This window comes from Gouania willdenowi, chromosome 5, assembly GCF_900634775.1.
Source record: "Gouania willdenowi chromosome 5, fGouWil2.1, whole genome shotgun sequence".
NCBI classification, from domain to species: domain Eukaryota; kingdom Metazoa; phylum Chordata; class Actinopteri; order Blenniiformes; family Gobiesocidae; genus Gouania; species Gouania willdenowi.
Genome location: NC_041048.1, coordinates 11054901 through 11075921, shown reverse-complemented (window position 1 = coordinate 11075921; position 21021 = coordinate 11054901). Strand labels below are relative to the sequence as shown.

The following is a 21021-nucleotide window of genomic DNA, read 5'->3' as shown; positions in this document are numbered from 1 at the left end:
TTTTTTTTAACCAATCACGTCTCCCTGTTTACCTGCTCGTTCTCGACCCCTCGTATGCACAAGCTCACACTGAAAACGCGTCACCGCTGACAGAGTAAAAACAGAGTTTTTGGTCACGTTTTTTAACATATATAATGGTAAAGTTTATTGTTTACTTAGTGCTGAATGAGACATGAGATAACAAAGTTTCTACACAATACATGCGATGAGCTGAGCTCCTCTTCTGCAGCAGCTGTGCGCATGCATGTGAGTGAGACGGAGCACAGAGGGGAGGGGCGAGAGGGGTAAAGTGGAGCCGTCGGGGAGGCTACATTCAAAATCATGCTAGCTTTTGAAAATCACCTACCCTACCTTTAAGGTTTAAGATGCAAATATGTTTTGTTAGTCTATGTTTAAGCACTACTTTCCCAATTAAAACTTTAAACCCATTCCTGATTGGGGTTCGTCAGCTATTCTTTGCAATTGTCGAACAAATAGAGGAAAAATTGAATCCCTGGTGATCATAAATGTAAGGTCTGTTGGTTGGTTAAAATGTCAATTGCAACCCAAGACAGAAGCATTGAATGATGCTGCTGGAGAAAACTGGATGTGGGCGTTCCCTTCATCTCACATTGCTTTCAAACACATTCTTCTTCTTCCTCTCTCTCTCTCTGTGTGTGTGTGTGTGTGTGTGTACACTAATGGGTGAGTAGGTGGATAGATGCGTCATGTGCAACAGTGTGTGCACTATCTGTGAGATTCCAGGTTTAGTGACTAGTTGTATGTGTTAATCCACCAGGAAGCTGAGGAAACAAAAGTCAAAATAGTTTGGGTCACCTTCAAATTAAAGTACATAGTCAGCGTTAACAGCAATCCAATCAAAACAAGGGTTCTCAACTTTAAAAAAAAAAACAAAAACAACAACTGGAAAATAACTGATGAAGGTATGACTTTTTTAATAGAGGTGAATAAAAAATGTTTTGCATGTACCGGTACATGTGACATGTTGTGTGTTTATTCTACTTCGAATTTAAATGAAAATGTGCATTTTCCAAAAATGATAAAGTAATAATAAAAAGTGAGTAAACTGATAGTGGTTCAATTAAAAAGGTTTAAACTTCATGATATTTTTTTTATTTTTAAATTAGAAACTGATTTTGTTGCGCTTAATAAGCCACAATGTTTTTTATTTCTTGTTGTTTTTTATCGATTTTGTGTTTAAAGCGTCATTTACCACAAAGACAATATTACTGTCAGGTTCTGTTTAGTTTTGTTGCTCTTTCAGTTATTCTGTGTTTTTGTTTATTCTGTTTGAGTCTGGCCTCCTGTGTTTAACGCTTGTCTTTGTGTTTCAGCTATTCCTGCTTGTGGCTCCACCCCCCAGTGATGTCTGTGTGCTTGGTTTGTGACTGATTAGTGCCCTCATGTTTCCACCCAGGTGTGGCCCATTCCCAATCAGGCCTCCTTCAATATTTAGCTGAGTGCTTGAACACAGAATATTTGCTGGATCATTGTGTATTGTCTACCTTCATCGTGTCTGGCTGCGTTTTGTATCCTGCTCCCAGTTTTCCATGTGCTTCCTTGTATGTTTTGGGATTTTATTAATAAAAATGGACGACTACCAACGCTACACCTGCCTGCAGTACCTGTATATACAGTATTTATATATACAGTACATTATTTATACTTATTACAGTGTTTCTGTTTTTTTTTTTTTTTCTGCATCATTCACCAAGTCACATTACTTGTATTGTTTTTAAACTGTACTTGGCCAATAAAACATTCCTGTTTCTGTTTTTTTGTTAACTCTGATATAGGGTTTTCTATCTACTTATGTTATTGTTGGTTTTTGAGTCGGAGTGGTGATGTAGGGATGAATGTGTATTTATGTTTTACTTTGTATGTAAATTTTTTGATGTTCTGGAAGAATAGCTGCAGACGTGCAAATGCTAATTGGGATCCCAATAAACAATAAAACTCTGGGTCACAACCCAAACATTGCATGTTATAGGCATTTGTCTGAAATTTTAAAAATGAATAAATAAATCTGCGTTTTAAAACAACAAAAGAACAACTGAAATGAGAACTTTATATTACCAGAAAAAGAAAAGAAAGTAAAAAAAAAAACAATTGTCTTCCAGAGAATTGTTTGTTTCGGCCTGCGTTTGTATAAAAACTAAGCCAGGGTTTTATAATTTGCTTATAAACAGTGGTGTTGCATGTCTCAGTTTCATTGTCATTGCAGATGTGGAAATAAACAAGCATGTTGGTATCCTAGCAACTAGCACTGCCCATGCAGCCCACACACTCAGGTCCCCATCCAAACTGTAGTTAATGCTCCTGCTTTCAGTGGTCGGTTCTGGTGTTAATTACTTTGTTAAAATAAAATGCTTTAAAATGAACCTTTTGTTTCAGTCATCGTGAAATTCTTATTTTCTTGCTGCATCACAGATTGTGTTTGTCTTTCTGAGCTGAGCACATTTTTCTTCCTTTTCTTTTTCTGTGGGAACTTTGTTTTCCTCCCACATTCTAGTCTGTAAGTTGGACTGGAGAAGTAAATAATGTGTCTGGTTATGATTGCTTATGTGCCTGCTGTTCTTTCTCACTGTGGTAAACACACCACCTTAGAAAAGATCAAATAAATAAGAGCATGAATGTAAATTTAGGTTCATGTTAAATGAAGATATTTTAGAGAAGTCTGAGAATTATGCAATGACGTATGCATTATTGAGGTATATTTTCAAAACAAACCTGGAAGCAGCATTGTAGATACAAGCTCAGCTTCCTCCAGCATGTTGATGATGCAGTGCTGGAAATCTTTACTGCTGTTGGACTGGAGGTAGCTGCAAACACGTGATATTACAAAAGTTAAATAGAGACATCATTTCGAGGAACTTTCAGTATCAGCACTCAAGAATACAACAAAAAGAGACAAAATGAATGCAAAAGTATCCATAATTGTTCCAAAAAGACACAAAATGAAGGCAAAAATACCCTCAATTGTTCCAAAAAGACACAAAATGAAGACAAAAATACCCTCAATTGTTCCAAAAAGACACAAAATGAAGACAAAAATACCCTCAATTGTTCCAAAAAGACACAAAATGAAGGCAAAAATACCCTCAATTGTTCCAAAAAGACACAAAATGAACACAAAACATACAAAAGATGACCAAAAAAAACTCAGGATGGCAACAAAAGTATACAAATAAAAAAGAGGACAAAAACAACAGAATATTGTACAGAAACGACTCCAAAAACACACAAAATGAGTCTATACAGTCAAAACAACAACAAAAATACAAAAACAAACTTCATAAAACCTCCAAAAACAGTCAAAACAACAACAAAAAGACAAAAGATGAAAATAAATATACAAAAAACCACCAAAATAACAGAGAAACACAAAATAAGCTCAGCTGAATGCATCTTTGTATCCGTCGACAATTTACATTTTTGATACTTGTATTTCCACATCAAATATCAGTCTGAAAAAAAAAAAAAAAAATCAAACTGTATGTATTATAGGCTATATAGTGCCAATCTGTGCATGAGTCTTTTTTTTTTTTTTTTTTAAACTCGCAGAATTTGTGTAGCTCTGCGTGCCATCTGCTTATCTTCACTGCTGATAAATTTTCTTTAAAAAAAAAAAAAACTTAGGGAATGCTAACAGAGGCATCTAATAGAGCTAATAGGGCTAATAGGGCTATTAGCTCTGACTCAGGCAGGTGGGTTGAGCACTCACCTCATCCAGGAGACTCGATCCTTCCAGAACTCATACACCATGAAACATGACTTGAAGGGGAGGCTCTGAACAGACATGCTGCAAATAAGATAGAAAAGAATGATAGTGTTGGACGATCAAACTGTATTTTATCCAACTTCACTCAGTCTGACGCAGCCTTTCAATAATATTCTGTTTTTCTGTGCCCGGAGGCTGTACTCACTGTAGGTTGTCAGGGTTGGCGGACGTGGCATCAATGTATCGCTTCAGAACTTTCTGGAAGTTTCCCAGATTCTCATCAGTCACTGTCATCTGTCTCTGAACCAGCAGGATGTTCTGTTGGGAACAAGTCAGAGACGATCAGAGACTCACTGTACCATCTGTTACACAAATCTACTAATATTATACTAATAAATAACGCAGCATTTCATCCGACAAATATACAAATACACTCTCTCATCCTGATTGCAGTGAAGGGAGTGATCATCAAGCACAAAGGCAGCATTTCCTGCCCTCATCATTTTTTTAGGAAACAAAAACAAAACACAACAAATTAGGAAAAGTAATATATTTCTGATATTTCGATTCCTGAAATTGTAATTAGTCATTTTTTAGGTAACAAGCTTAAACTTGAAAAAATGTTTAATAAATGTTCTCAAGAAAAAATGAAGGGTCTTGAATTTAAAGGAAATAATTTTCTGTTTACTTAGATGATTAACTGGAAGACATTGGATGATGTAGGGAAATCAATGGCTGATTATTTTCAGTTTTAGCTCCAGTTTAGCATAACATTATACTGTATGTTTTCAACCAGCAAGTGCAATTTCTTTAACATATGATCGGAACTAAAGTAAGTATAGAACCGCTAATAAAATTAAGTTCAATCTTACAGGTGTGCACGTGCTCAGTTGGTCGTCTTTACACGGCTCCAGCTTTGGACCCTGAGAGAAGAGTTTACAGAGAACAATTAGAGAAGGACTGATGCTCAAACTATATCATCCCTGCATTAGTAAAAGGAAATTACCAGTAGTAAGGTACCCCATCCCCAACAAAGATTAGGATTTTGTTGCATTTTGTTAAAAACTATCATATGGATTCTGTCAGATTACTGTGTATAGTGTAAGCTAAATGGTATTTACCAAAGTTTATTTAAAGTCATCCTAACTTGTGTTTAAATGTTGTGCTGTCAGCTAACCTGATTCTCATTGGAAACTTTTTACTCTGGAAACAAAATTTAACCTGCAGCTTAAAGGCACACTGTGTAACTTTTGGCCACTAGGGGCACTAGAACTGTAACTTTCACGTCAAGCGCCCCTAGTGGCCACAAGCGTTGCAGCACTGTCGCAAAAATCAAGAGTCAGTCAGTCGGGCCAGCCTTCCTTCGTCTGCTGATTGTGTGTGCAGACAGTAGTTGACCTGTAGCTTCAGGATAAGGATTGGCTCTAAGGGCTGGGGTGCGAAGCGGGGCTGGGCTCGCGGCGCGGCTGGAGGACCAGCCGCCGCCGCCGCCCTCCTTTTCCCGCCGCCAGAGGCCCGGCACTCGGCTCTCTTTGCTGAGTTGGTGGCGCTCCCCCCCTACTCCCTGGCCTCACCACTGTCGTCGCCCCCATTTGCCGGTGGTTGGCGCAGCAACCGGGGTCGGGGCGGACGGGGGACGGGTGACCTGCATGGCCGTGTCCAGCGCCAGGCGGAAGGAAGGTCGGCAGAGGGGGCTGGGTCTCGACGGCGTCTTTTTAGCGTCCTCAGAAGTAGTTTTGACCAGGAGTTGATCAAGCAGAAAAATGCTAGCAAAAGCCTTAGCTTAATGAGTATATCCGAGCCTGTGGTCACGTGACTGCCGTAAAGTGAAACGTTCTCCAGGTCACATGATCTGGCCAAAGACGGTCCGTCTCTTCAAACTGACATAGTCTGTATTTCAAGATGATGATTGAGAAAGTATAGACGAATGCAACATTTCAACCACGCCGTGTTGTGGGATCAGGTTGAAGGTCTCGTGAACCAAAATAAATAATGCAGGAAAAATAGCAGACACTAGAAAAATACAAAGTAGTGTGGATTTCAACCACCTGAAAGTGCAGCAGTTGAAAAAGAAAAGTGTAAACAAAGAGGATTTACAGCGTGTCTGATTTAACCTTCCAAAAAAGAGCAATACAAACATTTCTATTTCCTGTGGCTATAGTATAGCTTACCATCACAATGACCAATGTCAATAAATAATGGTTTCTGTGATGCTCTTTGAGTCTAATAAAAAAAAGAGCGCTACATAAATCCAAGCTTATATTATTATTATTATTATTATAGATAGAGTTTGATTACAATGACCTATGACCAATTCTCACACAAATGCGTAGTTGAAATGTTAATTTAGTCGATTAGGTTTACATATGCATGCATCACTATAGGCCACATTTATGACATCACTGATACTGGAGGGGAGGAGGATTTCAAGCTAGTCATTGTTAAATGAACTGTAAAAAGTTATTATCTGCAATCGCATTTAGAGAAAGAAATAAAATTAAAAAAACAAACAAAACACCCACAACTATACCTTCTTGTGTGTGTGTGTGTGTGTGTATGTGTGTGTGTGTGTGTGTGTGTGTGTGCAATCACAGAAAACACAACCTTTGATTCACTCAATAAAGCAACAAATGGAAACAAGATGGACAAATGCCATGTACAGCGGCTGTTGTGGAGTTATGGTGGGTGGGGGGGGTGGGGGGGGGATGGATATTGCACCAGGGAAACACAGAGGTTATGAACTGCTTTGATATTGCTCCCTGCATCTCTCAAGGCTGGCAATAAGAAAAACGAGGAAGGGGAAGTTCTTTGAAGAGAAATGAGAAGAAAATAAATGAAAAGCAAAGAAAAAAAGGAGTAAACACGTAGAGGACATGGACAGGAGGGAGGAGGTGGAGCCTAAAAAAAACCTTTGGTTTTCACTTTTCATTTTAATGAAAAAGGTTCACTGATCCTAATCCTGACTGTTGAGACACAAGGAACACACAGCTGAGCAAAAGAATGACGTGAAAATGACCCAGTACAATTCTTTTCAGAATATGAGAATTAATAAACATAAGCACAGCCTTTATAATGAAATCAACAATACCTCAAAAATATTTAGCACCAGAAAACAACAGATTTTGCTTTGATTTCTTCTTTTTTTTTAAAATTGCATTTTTGGCACAATTTATTGCAAATTCACACATTCACAGATAGTTTTCACCTCCTGTTTCCTGTGTCCTAACTTCATCTGTTATTCCTTTTATTGTCTATTTGAATGAACTATTAAAGTGGAAGCTGTTAACAAATCAGGATTAATGAGAAAGAAGACGACTGTTCCATCACTCCATTTAATGTCCCACCCTAACTCCCTCTTCCCTGTCCTTTTCCCCCTAACCAGAGTGTAGCACTGCCCTCTATTTTTCATGTCTTTTCCTAGTAAAACTAATGTTTCCTCTTCCTTAGGGAAGGGCTGGTGATGGTTACAATCAAGCAACAAAATAAATGTATTTGTTTCATTGCAATTATAAAACAGGCAAAAAGGTTGCACTATATGTAGTGTTGACCTTTGATAGCATATGCAGACATGGTGGGAAAAAGGGGAAAAAAGAGCTTGTGTTTAAATATCATTAAATTCGTACGTGAAATTCCAGTTTGTCCAAGAGTTGCTGCAGCCTGTTGATCTGAGAATAATCCCTTTTGTCTCCGATGTTGAAACCTGTAGACAACACAACACAGGAAAGATCATAATAGAAACAGTATGATGGTATACGCATTAGAAACTCAAACTGTATGAATCATTGAAAGCGTAAGAAAAGAATTGTTATTCTCCTCCTACCTGAGGTCACAACACCGGAGCTGGAATCTGACAAGGACACAGCGAGGTTATGACGAACCCTGCTGTTATTTCTCTGAGCCGCTGACAGCTCACATCCCTTTGTCTCCGTTCTACAGGGTCAACAGTTGAGATCGAAGGAGACAAACAAACATCAGCTATAAAGACAAGATATGGAAGGCCACAGCAGTCTGACAGGGGAAAAGAAGAGGCTGTAGAATTAATAGGAAAAAGAGAGGGGCTGTGACTCAGGGGATGCAGGAACAAAAAGTGTGGACTGGACACACGTGGGTTAATCATTGGTTAAAATCAGAAATTGAAGTAGGCACAGATCAATGGTGTGCAGACACACCATTGCATTAAAATTCAAATATTCGCACACACTTTTCTGTTAGTAGGTGTTGTGTGTTCACCAGGGTAGGGCTCAATTATAATTGTAACCATGTAATTGATCATTAATTCAGATTATGACATATTTATATTTGTAATTGTAATTGGGGAAAAATATGTTGACGTTGTAGTCATAATTGAATTGTAATTGAGTTAGATAATGGACTTTATAATTGTAATTGTCATGGAAATTCTCAAAAAACTGTCTCATACAATTTAATTAAAGTCAGTTCTCTTGATTTAATTAAACACAACATTTCCCACTACCTGTCAGTTCTCGTGAGGATCATTTTACTATAAAAAAAAACCCCCAATTTAAATCTAGGGGTATACTGACAGAAAAAAGACTTAGAAGCCCACATCAAAAATACAATTACAAATTTTTTCATAGATAAGAAAGCCTAACAAGATAACCAAGAGATTAAAAACCAATTAAATGATAGAGCTAGAGATATAGCTGATATAAGACATAGGTCAAAACTGACCAGTTATCATAAGAGATGTTAACAGGAAGCTAACACAAGAGGAAAGTTATGTTTTATGGGGTTATTTATTAAAGACGTAGGCAAAGTTTGAGCAAAAATAAATCAGCTATCCTGGCACGGTGATAAACACAGGCACATTACGCTTATGTAGAAAAAGCTCCGGAAATGTATCTATAGTCCGGGGGCTATGGCTACGTTTAACGTACATCCAGACACTTTCTATTTAATAATGCAAAAATGATTTGTAACATAATTGATAATGTTGACTACAAAAATCTGTATCAAAGCATCGTTTAATGTTGTAAAGTCACGATAAAATCAAGCCGGGGGCCACTACCATATATGAACTGCTGGGCGCAGTGTTGCTTCACCATTTACATGGTGAAGAAGAATTGCGCTGCAGAAGAAGAACCAACCTAAAGTCTCAAAGGTTTGGGACCATTTCACTGAAAACTTATACTACACACTTGAGGTAGATATACATTTTGTACAGTCGCTGTGTTTTATGGTACTTAAAATATTTGTATATCATTCACATTATATTAAAAAAAGCATTTTTTTTAATTAATTTGGAAAAACTATAATGAAAACTCCACATATGATTAAAGGCTCAGTAATTGTAACACTTTCACTATTGTACGTGCATAACAACTGTGTCCTGCTCAGACAGACTCTCTAACAGCCGGAATAAGAAGAAAAAAAATCATTTATTTGAGCAAACTTGTCAACTTAACTAGCGTATGTCCTTCATTTGTGTGAAAGCAAAACAACTTTGCTAGCTTCAGTTCACTAAATCTTAAATTGGTGCCAGTAATTGAAATCTCCTTTTATTCCACATGAACAGGTAGGATTTTCAAACCACTTCCATTCCACTGTGTTTTGCACTGAAACGCTTCAACAAACGTCCCCTCATGATTGGTCTGACTTTCTAACTGCTCTGCTGCACACTTCACACAAAGCGTTTTACCTTTAATTGCTATCTGTTGGCTCATTTTATGCATCATTGGCTTGTTTTTTTTCTTTTTTTTTTACGAGGAAAATATAACTGCATTATTTATGACACTTCTTGTTTGGTGAGGATTTAAAAGTGTTTTTGAAATTACATTAGCTCGTAGCAGATTTAACAATCTTCACACATCTTCGTTGTTAAAAACATCTGGTTGTTGTTTAGGCTTTCACATATATTTAATCTACTCCAGTGTCAGTATATATAAACAAAGGTATTTTCAAACTAAAAATAATGGTAGTTAGTTGAGATTCAGTTATTTTGGTCAATTCAATTTTAATGTTTTTTGTACAGCAGGGGTGTCACACTCATTTTAGTTCAGGGGCCAAATACGGAGCAGTTTTATTTCAAGTGGGCCACAGATTTGATCAGAATCAGAAATACTTTAATAATCCCAGGGAGAAATTATTTATGCAAGAAAATTAGTAATTTCAACATTATTGTGCCATAGTTCGCACTTCTACGTATACATAAAATACAAAATATGTAAGAAACCGACCATATCCAAGCAATAAGTGACAGATGTCAGTCCCAACAGTATATTCACTTTAAAAGTCCTAGATCTTGTGACCAAATTCTATTTAATTAGGGAAATTTTATGTCATAATTTGAGGAAAATTGAAGGATTTTGAAGGAATTTTGAGTTTTTTTCCACTGTTTAACATTAGAAATTACTGCAATCATGCAATATAAGCACTGGAAAAAACTGTGACTTCATTTCATTCATAGTTTGACACATATCGTACAGCCTTCATGTTTATTGGGGCTCATTTTAAACTGCATACATAACATGCATTGAACAACATGAATCACACCGTCTCTTATTGTATCACTGACCGGGCAGGATCACAAGCTTGTTCATTCAAAGCCTCCATGGCACAGTGAAGGGATGTCTGCAGCGATAGCAGCTGATTGGACGTCTCCCTCAACATGAACCTGGTCACAAACTGGCCCAACACGCTTGAGTCCTCATACTCCTGACAGAGATAGTTACACACAGAAAATGATTGGCAAGTGTACAAATAACATTTATGGTTCTTTGAGGGAAGTCAGTGGATATAAATTAGATTTATAAATGGACTGCTGTTGCTAAATGGTTCAATGTCTACTGTATTGAATGTAAGACCAAGCTTGACTTGTCCCTCAGCTTGTAAGTTGTGGCAAACCAATGGCCTGTCCAGAATGTGAGCAGTACTTCTTGCGTTGAATCAGTTAGATTGAGCTCTAGCTACAACTGCAGAATGTGGGTTGAAGATAAATGATGACAGATCTCAACTTAAGGATTGTACGGTATACAAACACAAATCCAAATTTTGTTGTACTGAGGAAAGACAGCTAATGCCTCACCACCAAGCAAGCTATGGTGTCTCAAGAAATTCAGTTTGCCACACAGTTGAATTGGTCTCGCCTCATGATAACGATAATTTTCGGAAAGGAAAAAAAAAAACATTCATTACTTTTGGACATATTTACATACTTATACTGGGTATGACCTTTTCAACTCAATAGGAATATAAAAAAATGTAATTAACAACAAAAATCTGGTATGTAGATTGTACAGATAACTCGTACCTTCAACGATACATCTTGTGACGTTTTAATATCGCAATATTTTGCCGCACACTACATCGTCCCACATTAATCAAATATTATCCTTAAGGTGCGTTCGGACTTTGGTGACTCTGGCGACTCTGGCGACTAGATTAAATTCAAAATCAATGTAAATGTCGCAACGTCAAGCGACCTTCCTTCCAGTGACGCAACTCGCGCGATTCCAGCAACTCAATCGCAGAATCTGAGTCACTGGAAGTCGCTCAAAGTTGAACATTCTAAACTTTTCAGGTGACTTCAAGTGACGCTGTGCCACGACTTCCAATTGGCAATGAGTTTTGTCACTGGGGTAAATGAAGCAGGTATGAAGCGCAATTATGTTCAAGCGACTCATCGTGGCCGATTTAAGCAACTATAGTTGCTGAAGTCGTGTTCGGTGTGAACACACCTCTTTAGAATATGTATAATTTGGTTGGTTGAGTTTTTGTTAGCTGGAGTGTAAATAAATGGATGGATTACAGAATAGATGAAGAAGGTGGAGAGAAGATAGTTCTTTGCTTAGGGCTACAAACACCTCATTATTTCTTCCCAAGACCTCGGGAAAATAGTGAGAGAATTAGATTTTTCTGTGCAGTGAAGAGGCCGAGTGTATCAGGGGAAGGTTGTTTGTTGTTCTGTGTCCGCGTTATATAATATCAAGAAAAATAATGACTGGAATTCAGCCATCAGTCATTGCCGACACATTATGATGTGAAAACATGGCAGCTATCAGATAAGCTTTTGTTTTTAAAACAAAATAAAATAAATGTGTGAAATAATCGTCCAATAGACGCAGAATAATATGTTAAGGTTTCATTTATTCAGACAACTGTTCCTCAGTTCCTCAACTTTACTTCACTAAACTTGGCTCTCAGAGAGTTAAAAATTTTCCACACCAATGACGCTCGCTTGCGCCATGCTGCGAAAAATTCCCGACAACCCTGACAAGTTCTACTTCAAGCAAACACTAATTGCCTCTCAGCTAAGGCTGTAGATTCAAACCTCTACCTTGATTTTTGTCAGCTTAGTTTACTCTATTGGATGGACGTCCTTGGTGCATATACGACACGACAGCCTAAGTAATTACTAATAAGCTCAGATAAAGCCTTCATCAAGATATTGGAACTCAGAAGATGAATAGTGTTTATTGTTTTATAGAGAACAAATTATTCTTTGCAAACTCTTGAATCATTGAACTTCACTTTTCTAATCTTTCAATGACTTTTTTCAATTGATTTTTTTTTTTGTTTTTTGTGGCTTTTAATTAAACAATAAAACACTCTTCTGGCCTGTGAAAAAGTATTGCTGTGGATATATTTTCAAAGAAGCTTCACACATTGCAGTGAAACAAAAGTCTGAAGACGACCTCACAGCAAACAAAAGACTCGGGCACAAAAATTACGGATGAATATTTATAGATTTCATAATCATTATGATGCTGTTTTCAGGTTCAAAACCAATAGTGTGAAAAGAGGAGAAAAAAAAGTGATTTCCCCTGAGGTGCAAACAGCCTGGCGATCTATCAGGCTCTTTGTGAGTGAATCATTTTTGAAAGTGAGAAAGAAAAATAAACCTGTTTTAGGAGAAAAAAATGCCAACTTTCCTCAAAAGCGTTTATATATCTACTGAAGCTTTTATAGCTTATTTAAGTAGAGTCAGAGCACAAAACTAATAACTGCTGAATGATGCTGTAGGATGTAATAAACTCGTCTTGTCACAAACTTTCCTTTTTAATGTACTTAATGTGTTAATGATGCGTATTAAGGGTTTTAACTTAAGAATTTATGCCAAATATGGCATATATTTAGAGTCATTTTAAAGACGTGGCAGTTGTGGGTCTTACAGTTGCACCACATGATGTAAGACATATAATTAATTAGTTTTATTTAATTCAAAGTGAGTGCATATACTGTATATGATAGGTACTACATGTATTGTATCTTTTTAAGCATTTTAACCTTTCTTTTTTTTAACAAAATTAATTAAATGATATAAATATATTATTTTCAAAAGATATAGTGAGGACAATCCCTAACAGTAAATTTCTATTTGTTTAAGTTATATTATTCTGGTGTTGTTTATTTGTAAAACTGTATTTTGGTATGTTGACTGTAAATTTGTGTTTTTTTAAAGCATTTGAAAGATTTTGTAAAGTGAAATGAAGAGTTTATTCTGTTCATTATTAAAATCAGAAGCCAGCTAATGAACAAAAAATGGATTTATGGACATGGGTTGGGATTTAAGTATGTACTTCTTCCCAATCCTTTTTGGAAATGTAGATTGAATTGCAAAATTGTGTTGACAATCTTTTTTGTTTTCTTTGTTTCTTATGATATTCTGTTTACATGTAAAAAAAAAAAAAATCAAAAATCAAATCAAATCAAATACAGCTGGACAGAAAATACAGGCATCACGTCATTGACACTAATACATAATGAGGCACATTTAAGCAAAAACAATGCGTACACTGTCATAATCTATCACTAAACGAAGCTAAAGACATTTACATTACTTAATGTTTGATCAATTATTCTTTTTTTTTACTTATTAACATATTAAATTCTGAATTCAGGGTGCAGGAACTTTCAGGCAGGTAGAAAAGTTGCGAGAGTGGATCCTCTAAATTGCAGGAGATATAAATGTGTAATGTCCATGTCTGGATAAGTCAAGTTGGTACAAATAATTTAACTACAGTAATTGTCTACAAAAACAATAGGACACAGGGATAGAAGCCATATTATTGTCTTACCTCTTTAGTTTTATCCACTGCCTTTGAAATGGCAACATTCAGGCTTTCCAGAGCTGAAAAGACATTCAGATACTCCCCGAGGTGCTGAGAAAAATAATCTAACCAGAAATAAAACCATATCAGATACTTGCATGCTATCATTGACAGATTAAAAATCACAAGGACAAGAAAAGTAAATAACCTCATGAAAAAGTACATTATGTAAATTAGACACTATTATCTGTAAAACAGTTTTTATTTGTTGATGGAGTAACGTACTGATGACAAAAATAATATAACTATAACATGATGGGCACATCCAAGGTTAGAGTTATATTTGACACTCCTTTCACGGCCACAATTTTGCTCCTGCTATTATGGTGGTGTCATGACATATGTGACCAAATATCAGAAATAGTTGAGAAAAAAAAATCAGTATTTTAATTGAATAATTATACAAAAGATCAATTCTGGGTAAAACTGTTCCCTAGCTCTATCTGTTCCCACCGTTCATGTATCTAGGGTATTTGACGTGCGTGTTAATTGGAATGATGAAAATAGGTGAATTGGGTAAATGGAGCAGACTGTCATTTTTTTCCTGTCCTAAGAAATTATTTTCCACCGACCTGAAAGCGTCTCAGTGTCCAGATTTCTAAAAACAAAGGGAAAGAGGAGGGAAGTTGGAGATTTACTGAGAAAGATCTGGAGTTCAACACAAACACACAACACTAGCATACACACAGATACACACACATTTCTACAAGGCTGAATGATCTGAATAATTTTGTTACTGTAATAAAGATTAAAATGCTTCCTGATGGCAATAAATGAAATGTGACTTTGCTCAAAAAGTGTACCTGTAGTGAGCTTTGTTCAAAGATCATGTTGGGTTCATTTCTTTACTTTACTTATTTTCCTTGACTAAATGTCTGACTGACTAAGAAACAACCACATGTGAACGAAAACTATATCCAATTTAATGATAATTTTGTTAACTAATCAAAACTAAACTATAATTTTGTCACATGGAAGATTGAGATGACTTGTCTTGTCATTGGCGCTATATAAATAAAGTTGAATTGAATTGGAACGGAATCCAATCAGAATCAGTGTATTTACATACATCGGGGAAGCTGAATGCTCGGCTTGCAAGTTAAAAGGCCACCTTATTGGATTACTGCTGGAGGCCAGGACTCAAGGCTATCGAAATTGTGCTCGAAAACAAGTCGCTTATCATCATTGGCTCCCCCACAGCCAGCCGTCTAAGGCTGTCTCATCTATCCACCAGGATGTTGTGCAGAAAGACGCTCCGTCCTCCTCTTCCTCTCCCCCACTGCCACCTGGAACTTTGTTTCTGAACCAGATCGACTCAAGGTCGTCACATGTCATCTGACTGTATCAGAATGAAGCGAAGGGATTATATTTCAATGCCTTCATTGGCCCTCTCTCCGTGCAAGCTACAGGAGGGCGAAGGGTGAAGCGCCCACAAGAGGCTGCTTACACGTCCCCAAGAGGCTGGCTGCAATCCTTTCCTTTTTTCCTGTCTAGCCCCTAACTAAGTAGAATTTTAGTAAAAAGACTATGGCTAAATCTAAATCAAAATTTCAGTTCCCCAATGTGTACTTCTTCAAAGTCCTCCCAAACTCACAATAACAGTTCATACACATCTAAAGTAGCTTCAACACACATGCTTGTGTTTTCCATCTTAAAAAAATCAGACAACATTGAAGAAAATGTGGAGATAATCACTACAAAAACTGGAAAAAACACCTCGGCGTCACATCTGGTTGAACATGGCTACTCCCCATAGATTGTATTGTAAGATATTAAATTGTTAAAAAAAAAAAAAAGTACCTCAAATGTGTCTTTTAAAATATATGTACACATATTTTGTTTATTGGTAACGCTTTATACATGTCCAGTACAGGTACCCTTAAAAGCCTCTTTGAGTTTGGTTGCAGTAGTTTTACAGAGAAACATATTTTTCTGTTTTTCTGTCGTAGTGACACAAAACAGCTGACAGGAAAAAAAACAAAAAAACAAACATACTTGTTCTGTTGCTCATCGATGGAGTGGAAAAGCTCTTTTAACTCTTCAGTTGTCAGGACACCATCAGCAAAATAGGCATTAAACTCTTCAAATGACAACTTGCCATCATCTAAACACACAGAAAGTACACAACTTATTGCCTTTTTTTCATACAACAATTTCAGACAAAGAATGAGTAGAAACCATAAATACGTTTCAACAGGCAGATCTGGCTTTGATGAAAAGGTGTATCAAGAGACCTCTCATGTCTAATAATTTATGATTATGGCGTGATAATGCAATCATCCCAGAGCTCAAGAGCTCTGTAATACTTCTCATTTGATTTTCATGCCTTACATATTCTCAAAAATATTATGAGTAATACCACTTTAAAGCTTAATCCAAATGCCCATCCTTTGAGGCCTGTGTTTGTGAGGTGCGTGTTATTCTTTTGGGGCTTGGCATAAATGCATATTGGGACGAGTACCTGTGTGAAAGCTCCTAGAATCTAAGAAAACCAGCACTAACCAGCATTCACTCTTTGTACCTACATCTACATGCTGAGGTGAAATTAACGGATTACAAGTACTCACCCACGTTACTGTAATTAAGTTGCTTTTATGGGTACTTAATTAGTTTTTTTTTTTTTTAGGATATTTCTAAATCAGTAATTTTACTTATACTTAGGTACATTTTAAAAGAAGTAAAGTATTTCATTACATTTCTACACCCAACTGTTACTGAGTAAATTATGTTTTTGTTTTAAAATGATCAACATTGTGAAACTACAAAAAATGAAATGACCAGACAACAATCAAATGCATCACATCATAGCTGACCAATCAGATTAAATGCAATGCACGGGGCCAAAACAGCATTAAATCCTGGTTATTATACCAGTTTTAAATGTAAATGTAGCTTTGCTTAGAGGCTGAGAATGATTCTATTTTGAAATGAATCATTTGGTGTTATTTCATTTTTTTTAAAATAATTGTACATTTTGACAAATCTTTTATTTTAAACAGATGCTTTTGTGGAAAACAAATTAAGTTCCAACTGTGCAACATTTCATCTCTGCCTTTTTAAGTTTATACATGAGACATTTACTGCATTTGTCATGATGTGATAAGTGGGGGCTTGTCCAGGACACACAGCAAGCCTTTTTATTGGCACATTGTTGGCTATGAGAAATCACAATGTCCTTTAATTACTTTAAAAGTAATATAAAGGCCAAGATAAAAATGCAACACACCCACTTAAATGACACAACTACTTTGTGTGGTTTAATTAAAATTCTCAATTAATTCTTAATCCTTTTATACAGAAGTCCAAAGTACCAAACGAACAAACTTTCCACAAGTTATGCTGACATTCATTCAGATACATAAATTGTGTGGATTTTCAATTAATTTTTTCAATGCTGTCATTGCAGAATTACTTTTTAACAGCTTATCACAATAGTTACGGTGAAAGGTTTAATTTCTGAGAAATACCAAAAGAAACCCATCCATGCTTGATCTCCAGAATACAATTATTTCATTTATTTGGCTTCTTCTCACATGTATTCGTAAATAGCATTCAGTCATCTGTTAAAAATGGCTTTCTTTATTTTTGTGTTCATCCTGGAAACATTATCTCGGCACCCAGGATAGTTGGCTTAGAAAACGAGTGGCTCAAGCCTTAAAAAACAAAAAGTGCTTCACTCAAGGAGACGAATCAATTTTTTCTTTTTCGGACAAAGTGTGTGAGATATTAAAATGATAAAGAATACAGTGTGAGAACAAGTAATATTTGTACCAAAATATTACCAAATAGCCAGTATTTACAGTTTACTCACCATTCTTGTCGGCTCTGCGGAATATCTGAGGAAAAAATTGCAAGTGATTGGAAACGATGACATCACTTGTAACAGAAATACTGTATGTATATCATCGGCTGCAGTTACAGTAGCACCTTTTCACCATTTCACTTAATGTGAATGGCAGCTTTAAAATGGATTCCCTAATTATCATCAGCAAACAGATAATATTTACATTGTAACAATTTCAAATGCATGTCAAACTAAATAAAATCAAACGTTCTGCTTTTGTTTGAAACTAAATAACATTTCACAGCTACAGATGTTTACAAGTTATTAAAACTTGCATACTTTTTAAAACCAACAGCAGAATCTGACATACAGTGGGGCAAAAAAGTATTTAGTCAGCCACCAATTGGGCAAGTAAACTTAAAAAGATGAGAGAGGCCTTTAATTTTCACCATAGGTATACCTAAACTATGAGAGACAAAATGAAAAAAAAAAATCCAGAGGATCACATTGTAGGATCTTTAATGAATTAACTGGTAAATTAATCTGGATTTTTTTTTTCAGTTCATGTTCTGTATTAGAGGCCAAAGGAACCAACTATTATTCTACAGTCATCGAAGCATCAAAACGTGATACACAATAACTGCCATAAACATCATCATTCTCAAACCAATTTACCATTCCCCTAACTGGTAGAGGTGAAAGTAATGGTTTACAAGTACTCACATTACTGTAATTGAGTTACTTTTATGGGTACTTTTAGGTTTTTAGAGTATATTGTGAAATCAGTAATTTTGCTTGTACTTAAATATGTTTAAAAATAAGTAAAGTCATTCGTTACATTTCTACACCAAACCGTTTGGGAGTAAATTAATAATTATTGTTTTAAAATGACCAACGGACATTGTGAAACTACAAAAAATGAAATGATCTGACAACAATCAAATGCATCACATCATAGCCGACCAATCAGATAAAACGTAATGCACGGCGCCAGAATAGCCCTGAATTCTGGATATTTTCTCAATTTCTTTCTTTTTTTTTTTTTTTTTAATTGAATTTATTAGTGTTATTTTATCTAAAAAAAAAAGAAGTGTACATTTTGACAAACCTTTTATTTTATACAGACGCCTTTGTGAAAAATAAATTAGGTTCCAATTGTGCAAGATTTGGTCTCTTACTTTTTAAGTTTATACATGAGATGTTTACTGTACGCAATGGAACCGTGGCAAGATTTATTACCAACAAAAAAGGTGGGGGTGAAGGTTACTAGTAACTTTTACTTGGAGTACTATTTAATTGAACAACTTTTTTTTTGTACTTGAGTAATTTATGTATGACTTACTTGTACTTGAGTAGGATAAATTAGTACTCTTGACACCTCTGCTAACTGGTAAAGTGGTCTCCTTTTGTATTAGTAGTTCTCAGAACTATTTTAAGTTTGACACAAGATATGGAAAATACTACCGAGCAGCACATCTGCTACTTTGCTTTTTTTTTTTTTTTTTTTTTTTTTTTTTTACAACTGCATCCATTACAATCACCAGTACTTGTCCCTTCTTCTCATTGGTAAGCTTAGCTTGTTTATTATTCTGCAGTGTCTTTAGGCTCTTCACTGTCAGGATGCTAACGATAATGCATCATTTTCCTGGAAGGTCAGATTGTTCTGATGTGATGGTGGCAGATATTCCCACAAGAGCTGATCCCAGGATTACAATTCAGTGCTTTGAAAAGATTGCTAATGATCGTAGACTGAAATATTTATCAAATAGGTGTTTTTTTTTCCCCACTTATGAGATTTTCTTCACCGTTTCTATCACAGCATTGATCCCTAAACAAGAACAATGAGATGGGAGAGGATAATGACTGTGTAAAAGATGAGGAGAAAGCAAATTAGGGAAAGCAACAAATCTACAAAGGGTGTGAGATTGACTGAGCCGTAATACAATACTGCGAGAGTTTATTAATGCATCTGGTGTTTGAGAAGAAGCAGGCGGGATGCCTTAAAATGGCATCTCTAAAGATTCTGTCTATAAAAGATCAACACAGCTCTTTGTGATTTCTACATTAAATACCTTGTATTTAAGTAACTTAATTTCATTTCAGATTAAAACCTATGCTTCCTTTGAACGTTTTGATCATTGGAATAAATAAAAATCTTCAAACTTTACCATGAGAGAGGGGGATTTCTATATAGGCAACAATATATAAACACTTATTAGAATGAAATAGACATTGATGAGTACAGGGGAGAAAAGGGTTTGATGTAAAAAGGAATAGAACAGAATAGAATGGAATAGAATGCTTTTTGTTGTCATTATACACAAGGTACAACAAAATTAAGAGACAAATCTCATGGTGCAAGATACAGAGACAAATAAAAAGAAAGATAGATACGTGTATTTACAAGCGGAGTCACTAAGACGATAAATAAACAAATAAACAGTGAGAACAACAAGGATATATACAACATTATCTAAAAAATATTATCTAAAAACCTTCGCTGGTGGTTTAGATTATTTGAATTAATTTCATCTTAATTTCAAATATTTTGAGTCAAGTTTCTATATCTGACTCTGATCACATCTGTGCACTGATCTGTAGCCTGTACATTGTACAATCGCATAAACACCTATTGATATTTTAAATAAATAGATTTTTGCTGTTGCATGAAGCTTTTTAAAAGGTTTTTCCTTAAAATCAAATCAGGAGAATGCCCAAATCTGCAACAAGTTTCAGTCACCCAAACCTTTAACAGATAATGTCATTGAAAAGACAAGAATATCCCCTTTCTTTCCCTCTATCAGGGATGAAGAGCTGGAAAAACATTTAAATGCACAACAGTGGAGGGACGTGGACAGGATGGGGAATGTAAGGGTAGTGAAATGTGACAGAGTTTGATCCACTCACATCATGAAAGATATTTTGCTGCTCCTTCTGTTGATGCTGAAGCTGGAGATGCTTCTGTTTGGAGGACTGCAGACACATGGTGATCATCTTGGTGCAGGACAGCATCGTCACAGCAGAGCAGACAGCTTGTTCTGCTGAGGAGAGGCAGGCTGCAGGTGGACCAAATATCAGGAGACAGAAGGGGGAGGGGCATCAGAGTGCTGAGCAACTTTAGATCGAACACCAGCGCCACCTACTGGAGATATTGTTTGTTGGTTTTTTTATCTTTGAAGGCTGATTTTGTTCATAGAAGCAAATCAATAATAAAGTCAAAATAACTGATTACACAACACAATAAGCACAATATGCACAACCATAACACCACATTGCACTCTCCCCTTAAAATAGTCGACTCTTCTCCATCCCTTCCATTGTCCTACCCTGACTCCCTCTTCCCTGTTCCCTTCCCCCTCCCCCAAGGTGTAACACAGCCCTCTCTTATTTTCTCCCCATACCCATAAGCGGAGCTTGAGATCCATTCAAAAACGGTTAGTCACAAC

At 36.1% G+C, this 21021-nt stretch overlaps 1 protein-coding gene across 1 annotated transcript; it reads right to left on the bottom strand.

Annotated features, from left to right (window-relative positions):
• Window positions 1–238: 238 nt before the first annotated feature.
• LOC114463248 (N-terminal EF-hand calcium-binding protein 1-like) lies at window positions 239–20615 on the bottom strand. Its single transcript, XM_028446663.1, has 13 exons — window positions 20483–20615; window positions 17603–17627; window positions 15787–15895; window positions 14364–14389; window positions 13759–13856; window positions 10257–10396; window positions 7542–7651; window positions 7345–7421; window positions 4594–4644; window positions 3927–4039; window positions 3725–3802; window positions 2731–2822; window positions 239–782 (listed from the first exon to the last, which is right to left on the bottom strand). The coding sequence occupies exons 1-13, from the start codon at window positions 20585–20587 to the stop codon at window positions 754–756; spliced, it is 1053 nt and encodes a 350-aa protein (XP_028302464.1). The 5' UTR covers window positions 20588–20615; the 3' UTR covers window positions 239–753.
• Window positions 20616–21021: the final 406 nt, after the last annotated feature.